The following is an 8799-nucleotide window of genomic DNA, read 5'->3' on the forward strand; positions in this document are numbered from 1 at the left end:
CAGAGAAAATAACAATCAACAGATTATTATGCAATACAGAGCCACCCTGTGTCCGATGCAGACTTGAAGGGTCCTACTCAAATGAATAAGGATTATTTACGTTAGAGAGAGAAAGGAGTGGAGAATGAAATGCTGCCATGGCTTCCAGAGAAGATATATTCTTAACACCCTCTGTCCTGCAGGTATGTCTGCATAGCAGGTCCTGTTGGATTCGTTTGCATTAAGGCAGTTTGAGGCTTTCTTCATGAGCTGGGAGCAAAGAGCGTGTAACAGGGCGAGCAGTAGGGCAAAGGTGTGCGTTGGATGAATAAATGAAGAGTTCGTTAAAAAAGCGCGGGCTTAGAGGTAGAAATGCTTTTGGTTTGGGAGGAGGGAAATGGTGAACAGGCCGGGTGTCAAATGGCGGTGTAAAGGGAAGATGGGGAACTGGGGCACAAGAGCTCGGATGCAAGGAGAGGAACGAGCAGCAAGCTGGGGAGCGTAATGAAAAGTAGCTGAGCAAGTCGTAAAGACACGTCGGGGACAAGATAAAGGATTTGGGTCTCTGAGGAGGAGAGCGCACTCAGACCGCTGCGACGTGCAGCGCTGGGTAGCGGGCCCGGAACCGCGGTGCCGGCCGCGGGAGCCGCCCGGCCGCGCGCCCGGCGGACCGGCGGGGGCGGGGCCGGACCGGCGCATGCGCCACGCTGCGGCACGCGGCGCCGCGCGGGGAAGATGGCGGCTGTCGGGGGGCTGGAGAGGTGCCTGCGGGTGGCGGGCGCCGCCGCGGCGCGCCCCGAGCGCTTCCTCAGGTACCGCGGGGTCCCGGTCACGGGGAGCGGGCGGGGACGGGCCTCTGCCGCTCCTGCAGGCCGCCTGCTCCCCGGTGTGTGCGAGGGAGCTGCCCGGCGCCGCGGAGCGCGGTCGTCAGGCGGGGTATTAACGGCCCCGGGGCCCTGCTGGGGCTCCTGCAGCGTCTGGTTGCTTTCTCCACGTTTTAGACATCAGAAAACGCAGGTTTGCGTTTCTGCCAGTTACATTCTCATTTGGGTAGCTGTAGGGGAAAGCTGGAAGAGACTACCCAAATATAAAAGCAAAAGATGTTACAATTACCTTTTTAAGACCAAGGATCTGGATCTTGGCGTGTTTAGTGCTGTACTCTTTAGCTCCCTGAAACCTTTGGAGCGTTGAAATATGATCAAGAGATAGTAGCATGAAAATATAGAACAGTGGACTATTGCGCTGTCACTTTATGCACAAAACGTAATGAAGTTGAAAAGCGTAATAATTACAGTGTTTTTATTTCTAGGAAAGTTCAATAAGAGTGTTCCAAGAGATGTGTAATGAGTTAAGCAAAAGTAAAAATTTTTGAGCGGTGCTATTCAGTAGCATCAGAAGACCTAGGCAGATAGGAAGAGAACTGCAACATGACCATATGGTTAACTTAGGGAAAGTTGTGAAGTGATTGGAAGGTATTAAATGCTGCAAAATTGAAAATAAAAACTTCAAACTAACTGCTGTGTGTTTTCTAAAGCTTTTGATTTTCTTCTACCATCAGTGTGCAAGATGGACTGGCTGCTGACTTCAAAGCACTTACAAAGATTCTCTATGATTTGAGTAAAGCTCGGGGAAGTAACGTGGTTCGTGGGAGTCCTTTGAAAGAACTGGTGATAGAAAGTTTTGATGAAGAACAGATTTGGCAACAACTAGAGCTGCAAAATAATGCAGTTCTCGATTTCTTCAAGAAATCTATTGTAAGAGATGCCAATGATGAAGATCTTTGCCTCCTCTCAGACCCGGAGGATGACAGCTCCAATGCAGAGGCTAGCAGTGATAAGGAATTGGAAGAAGACATAATGGAAACAGAAACTGAACAGAAGAATGTTTATACAAAAGATAAAACTAAGGCTAAAGAAAAGCAAAGTAAACCCAGAGAAAGCAAAATGCAGAAATATAGTGATGATGATTCTGATGTTGACTTTGATATTGAAGAACTAGAGCAACAAACTGAAATAGCCAAGAAAACCACGTCGAAAAAATTACAAAAAAAATCTATAGTGGATGACAAGTTTTTCAAGCTAGCTGAGATGGAAGCTTTTTTGGAAGATGTAGAGAAAGAAGATAGGGGGGAGGAGGAGGAAGGTATTAATTATTTTGAAGATATTCTCTCAGATGATGAGGAAGAAGAATCAGAAGACTCCAAAGTCAAAGTAAGAATATGAGTAAATTGTTTTGCTTGAAGAGTTAAGAGTGTAATTCTCTGAATTTGCTGTTTCTTTAAATCAAGATCTGATATCTTGTAGCATGACTATGAATTGTTGGAGTCAAAGTAGAAACTGTTAAGTTAAATTTGGTTAGATGACATGAATATCTTCTAACAAAATGTCCCACTATAGAAGAGCATACTTTCCTGCTATTCCAGTCTCTCTTTGCATGGATCTTGGGTTTCTGCATGGATGAAGGAGTCCAGATAGGTGGCCATGTAGTAGAAATAGGTGATCTTACAGAATGGGTAGCAAAAGGAAAAGCTGTGTCACTAAGCTGTGTCAACCCTTAGTGACAAATAGTAATAAAAAACCTCATTTTTTTAGTTAATGTTGCCTGAGATTAACAAGGTTTTGAAAGAATAAAATGAGAAAAATGAAATATTTCTGGAAGTGAATCTTCAAACCTGAACAAGTGAGAACTGTGCCCAGGGTATCAGGGAATATGTACATCTATCAAGTCTATCTACATGTGTACATATGTATATCTAGCAAATAATCAGTAAAATCTACTGCTCTTCCACTTCTGTATTTGTTGGAATTAGAAATGAACTTAAATGGTAGAATATCTTGTAAAAGAGATTAGTTTTATTCCCTGCCATAGGTTAATGCTTCAGTAATTACTATTACACAAGTAGCACTATTCTCTGAGTGTTAAAGACTTTAAAAGTTAGGGTACCTTCTTTCAGCCTAAAAGTGTTTTTCCCTCTCACTTTCTTAGCCAATTAAAAGTTCTAGAGACTTGACATACAAAGATTTCTTTGATCCTGTTGATGACAACGACGAGTTAGTAGCTAACACTGTTGAAGATGGTCAGGAAGAGGAAACAGACAGTGTTACTGAAGAGGAGAATGAAGAAAGCATGTCCGAGTAAGTATATGCATTCTCTGCAGTTAAAACGTCCTCATATTTTTAAACTGAAGTGTGGCACTGTCTTGAAAATAAATGAGAAAATAAAATGAGAATTCTAGGTTTACTTTTGGTAGTGGTAATGCTGTAACATTGTAGGATGAATGCATTTTAAATCTTGTTTAAAATAATTGTTTTTGCCATTCTGTTACCTCTCAAGTGTTGATGGATTGTGCTGTCTTCTTAATCAAAAAGTAGTTTATTTAATTATCGTCTGGGTATCATCTTTTAGGATTTATTTGAATAACTGAATTTAACTTAACAGCTTTAACTTAACAGCTATCGCGTCAGTTATTGAGAGTTGCTGTTAATATACAGACGTTTCCCTAGCCTTTAGGTTTCAGTGAAAGTGTATTGTATTTCTTAAAGTCTTTGAAACTGTAGGTTATTTAGTTGTAACAGATAAACACCTAATGGCTGAGATATCATGCAAAAATGGTAGTGACTTTTTAACCTTTATCTTATTTTAATGTTAATAGGGCTGATGAAATTACTGAGATCATGACAGAGAATATGAGAAGTAAAGAAGCCTCCAAAAAAGTAACTTTTAGTTTGCCGGATGACAGTGAAATAGAAGACAGTATTGATATGCAATCAGAAAAGAGCATTGATCCCATTGAAATAAAGTCATCTTTTGAGAAGAGACAGGAAAAGGTAATTGCTTTATTACTTTGAAGCAGTGGCCAGTACTTTTTTTAAATGATTGTGTAATTTGTTCTGACTCTTTCAGATATAAAGAGACCATTTAGAGTTTAAGAGGAAAAAAGTGGCTTGTATAAGAAGTAGTTTGGTCGTCTTAGAGCTAGAAGTATCTGAAGTAACTATTATTTTTTTGCGTGGAGTTTACTTGTGAACTGTCCATATCTAAGCTTTTTAGGAAATTCTGTTTTTCAGATGAACGCAAAAATAAGAAGTTTAGAAGAGGAGTTGTTAGAGGAGAAACCTTGGCAGCTTAAAGGAGAAGTGAGTGGACAAAAAAGACCTGAAAACAGCCTTTTGGAGGAGACGTTACTCTTTGACCATGCAGTCCGAATGGGTAAGTATTGACAGTGGTTTTCAGGAAGTATGTTGCATGCTATTTTGGGTTTTCTTCCCTCTGAGCTTGTTAAATAGCGCAGGGTAATATAAACACTAGTTAAGCCCATCCGTGCATTTTTGAGGCTGTGCATTTTCCTTGTGGAAATTATAGGAAACCATATTGTATGTCCTTTTGGTTCAGTTTTAGCTTACCTGAAAGTTCATCAATTCAGTGGGCAATTTTTTGTTTTAAAAGCCTTACATAACATGATTATCTTTTTTTCCTCTTAGAGATGAAAGTGGGAAAAACATCACTTTCTTACCTTACCTACGTCTGGTTTAACAAAAATTTTTGATTGCTATGTTTTTATTAAGGCTTTGTTTTCATTTTGTTTTTATACCTGATAGTGCAAAATTATTGCTTGAACTTTCTTACTGGAGAAACATTAATCTTACTTAAAATTCCTCTCTACCTGCTCTTAGCTCCTGTGATCACAGAAGAAACTACTCTGCAGCTTGAAGATATCATTAAGCAGCGAATATTGGATCAGGTTAATATTGTGTTAGTTGTTCCTCTGTATTTTATTCATAGACTCCATACAAAGGCACATTCCAAGGCTGAGTTTGAAGCTATTGAAGTGTTAGGTATAGAGTTGTCTTCATTCATTTCTGGAACTGTTTGCTTTTTGTTTTTTGTTCTTTTCTCCTCTTGCTTTGACTAATGTGTCTTTAGATTCTTAATCTGCTCTGTTTTGCATTTCTGTTGTGCTAGATTTTTCTTGTAAGAAGGGAATTTTTACAGATTCAATTACAAAAAGCTTACTTGGAATATATTGCCAGTCTGTAAAATTTGTCCATGACCATGATTATGTAGCTCCCTGATATTGACTGTTCTGAATAATAACCCAAACTAAATTGTTTGTTTAATTTTCTTAAAAAATCAAAAAATTAGATCCCACAGGTTGTCGAGGTTTATTATTAGTAGAAACAAAATGTGTCTGCATTTGGGGATAGATCATAAGAAAATTACTGAAAAAATTACTCATTTGCTACTTGTTCTGCTATTTTTGCCCTGATCCTGCTGAAAATAAGCACACAAGCTTGAGGCATAAATCTTCTATTACTTTTTCCAGATGAAAGTGTGAAACCCTTCCCCCTTCCTGGGGAAGCCACGTGCATGAACTAGTTAATGTGTCAGATACATAATATGAAAAGTCAATTTTGAATAAACTGTAGCAGCTGATACATATATCTCTGTAGTTGCATCTGGTGATTAGTTTATGACTTTTTCAGGCGTGGGATGATGTAGTACCAAAAGAAAAGCCAAAAGAAGAGGCCTTTGAATACAAGAAACGTATCACCTTGGATCATGAAAAGAGTAAACTAAGTCTTGCTGAGATCTATGAGCAGGAATACCTGAAACTTCACCAGGTATCGTAATAATGGGCATATAAACAATGCCTTTGTCTGAATACTACTAACTCTACTTTTAGCCTTATGGCAGTACTTTAACCTTTCTCTGAGTGTTCATCTGTGAGATGGCTGTGAATTGCATATTGCATTATTAGTCTTGCTAAAGTAGTATTTTTATATTAAAATTGCCTTGCAAATGGTGTTGTAGTAACATTCTGTTAATACAGCAAAAGACTGAAGAAGAAGAAAATCCTGAACATAAAGAAATTCAGGAAATGATGGATTCACTGTTCTTGAAACTGGATGCTCTTTGTAATTTCCACTTCACACCCAAACCAGTGAGTACATAAGTTTAATAAATTTTTCTCCTTGAAATTGGATACTTGAAAATACATTTGGAAAGTGGAAAGTATAGTAAATATTATGAGTATAATTGAGCTTGGTTTTATTTCATAAGAAATGTACTGTAATTGCCTCTAAACCAAGTATTTAGTTTCTTCAGTTAACTGTAAGTTGCTGTGAGATGGTATATGTAGCCCTGAATATGTTTCCTTATTTCTAGCCTGTGCCAGAAGTTAAAATAGTCTCGAACCTTCCAGCTGTAAGTATGGAGGAAGTAGCACCTGTTGCTGTTAGTGATGCAGCTCTCCTAGCACCAGAGGAGATCAAGGTAAACAAACAAACAAAAAACCAAACATGTAAGGGTCAAAAGAGGAGCTGTACTGTGGATAGGAATGTGTACTGACTGCCAGAGCAGTGGAGGAATTTCCCTTCACCCCCATGGGTTCTTCACTTCATGGACCTTCTTACCCAGCATTTTAGTTATTTCAGATCATTGGAAAGAGTTAATTTTACCTGGCCATACTGGGTCTTAATACTAAACAATTATTTCTTGTTCTTGACTTTTATGCATTGCTAATTATTTTCTCTGTCTGTGGTTGGGTATTTGGAGGGGAAAAGCTAAACGAGGATAGGAAGAGTGATTAGCATGCCTTCTATCAATTATACATCTCACTCTCCAACTTTGGCTGGTTTTGGGCTCTTACCCTAATGCAGCATCACACTGAGCTGGGTAAACAGCTGAAATTGATGGAAAGACTAGGACCAATTTGGATCCTGTGAAGCAAGCCTTTTCTTCTTGTGTCCTTATGGATCTAGAGCAAAACAATTGTTCTGTCTTTAGGAAAAGAACAAAGCTGGTGATGTAAAAGCAGATGCAGAAAAGACTCCCACAGACAAAAAACGAGAGCGAAGAAAGAAAAAGCTTCGTAAACGCATGAAGCTCAGGGAAAAAGAGAGACGTCAAAAGCTGCTGGAAAAGATGAAGCCAGAGCAAGGCACAAAACTCAGCAAAAAAGCTGCTGCAGCAAAATTAAAGAAGCTTACTAAAGAAGGCAAAGCCTCTCTGCTCAAGGTAAGGCCCTCTTACGTAGTCCTGTGTAACTTCATATTTTTAGCTGAGAACCTCTAAAATCTTAAGGATAAATAATGTTTATTTAGAGAGAGGAAAGGGAACCTTACCAAAAAGTTATAAAGCTTTGGATTTGTTTCCTGCCCATCCCTCTTGGCATGACTATGTCTCCTAACCTTTCTCCATCCTCTCAAAAATTCTCGTACCCAGGTAGTATATCTGCTTGCCACCCAACCCTTGTTACCTTACTTATGTTTGAGCAAATATAATACGTAAACATAACTGTCAGAAAGAAGTGAACCACTTTGGGACTGAGAGAGGAAGAGATGGGAAGAAGACATGGAAAGGCCAGATACATACATTCCCCTGCCTTTCCTCCCACCCCGTATCTTTCTTTATTCTTTTGAGCTGTCGTTTTGGAAGGACTGTTCTGATCCATATTCGGAACTGTCTCAGTGCAAAGTAGCGTTGAAGACCTTTTTAGTCCTAATTTTTGTGATCATCCTGACAGCATTTTATCAGGATAGAGAGGCCTGACAAAGCTTAACTCTGGTTGCACTTTCCAGCAAACCTCCTGTTTATATTGCATATTTATGTAGCTGTTACTGCTTGAATTACGAATAAATAATGCCTAAATGATTGTTGGAACCTTCAGAAACTTTCTCAGACACAGTGTGAAATATACTAAAGAAGACTGATTTTTGGAAGTGCAAGCATCTTGATCTTTTACATATGGAAAACTATAAACTATGTGATACAATTCCTTTGTATTAAAGTGTATTCCCAAATCAAAAATGAGATGATTGTTTACATATTATGTACTTTTTCTGTAATTTCAAAGTTCACAAGGTGGTATTCCTGTAAATACTAGAACCTGTGCTCTATTTCCTTCATTCAAACTGATTCACTTGAGTAAATGGGACTATTTGCATGCATAATTGTGGATGAGGTTCCTATATAGTTCTTTATAAGTTTTGAGTAACTTAAGACATTTTAAAATAGAACACCTCCTATTTATTTTTTCATTTAGTTGTTATTATGGAGTCATCTCTGCAATCTCAGTAAATTGATCTTGTGTTTTGCATGCTGTAAAACAGTAAATTTGTGTACCACCTAAGAGGCCTTACAAATTAAATTTAAAAAAATCTCTGAAATTTTAAGGTATTAGAAACTAACAGGAAAAATAATTTTTCTGATTACTTCTAAAACATTTGTGAAAGCAGAAAAGAACACAAAATATAGATCTGCAGTTGTACCTAATGATATACAAGGATGTATTCTTAATGCCTGTGCTTACGTGCCGTGACAAATGATAATTAAAAAGGGAACATACTCTTTATTTTTTTTGAGAGCAGGAATGGCAGAAAAGTGCACTGAAAATAAATTACTATTTGCAAATTGATGATCAGATTTTTAAAAAGTCATATGTAAGTAACTAGTAAGTGGTCTAATGATACTATTTGTGTATTGCTCTGTTACAACAAATACTTCATCTGTTGACAGGATGAAGGTAAAGACAAGGTCTTGAAATCATCCCAGGCCTTCTTTTCTCAGCTACAAGATCAAGTAAAAATGCAAATCAAAGATGCAAATAAATTAAAGAAGAAACAGAAGAAGCAGCGCGAGGTCTCTGTTCATAAACTTAAATTGTAATTTATCTTTTTATATATGCTGCACCTTGTATATATTAAAGTGTTTCTACTTTAATACTTTGAGTAGTTTTTCTTGTTTTATGTACATCATGTAAATGTTCTGTAAACTTTTAAGGTGATGTAAAGACACCTTCCTTCCCATTTTTTTACTTGG

The 8799-nt window shown here is 38.1% G+C and overlaps 1 protein-coding gene across 1 annotated transcript; it reads left to right on the top strand.

Annotated features, from left to right (window-relative positions):
- The first annotated feature begins 653 nt into the window (after positions 1-653).
- On the top strand, positions 654-8700 carry MPHOSPH10 (M-phase phosphoprotein 10). Its single transcript, XM_026113452.2, has 11 exons — positions 654-791; positions 1538-2189; positions 2965-3113; positions 3632-3806; positions 4047-4188; positions 4653-4720; positions 5463-5600; positions 5810-5920; positions 6145-6252; positions 6766-6996; positions 8497-8700. The coding sequence occupies exons 1-11, from the start codon at positions 715-717 to the stop codon at positions 8644-8646; spliced, it is 2001 nt and encodes a 666-aa protein (XP_025969237.2). The 5' UTR covers positions 654-714; the 3' UTR covers positions 8647-8700.
- Positions 8701-8799: the final 99 nt, after the last annotated feature.

This window comes from Dromaius novaehollandiae, chromosome 10 (assembly GCF_036370855.1).
Source record: "Dromaius novaehollandiae isolate bDroNov1 chromosome 10, bDroNov1.hap1, whole genome shotgun sequence".
Lineage (NCBI taxonomy): Eukaryota > Metazoa > Chordata > Aves > Casuariiformes > Dromaiidae > Dromaius > Dromaius novaehollandiae.

Excerpts from the sequence above, each read along its gene's own strand:
- MPHOSPH10 (XM_026113452.2), top strand. The coding sequence starts at position 715 with ATGGCGGCTGTCGGGGGGCTGGAGAGGTGCCTGCGGGTGGCGGGCGCC. Across the intron at positions 2,190-2,964 it reads CAGAAGACTCCAAAGTCAAA|CCAATTAAAAGTTCTAGAGA; the intron begins GTAAGAATATGA and ends TCACTTTCTTAG. Across the intron at positions 4,189-4,652 it reads TGACCATGCAGTCCGAATGG|CTCCTGTGATCACAGAAGAA; the intron begins GTAAGTATTGAC and ends ACCTGCTCTTAG.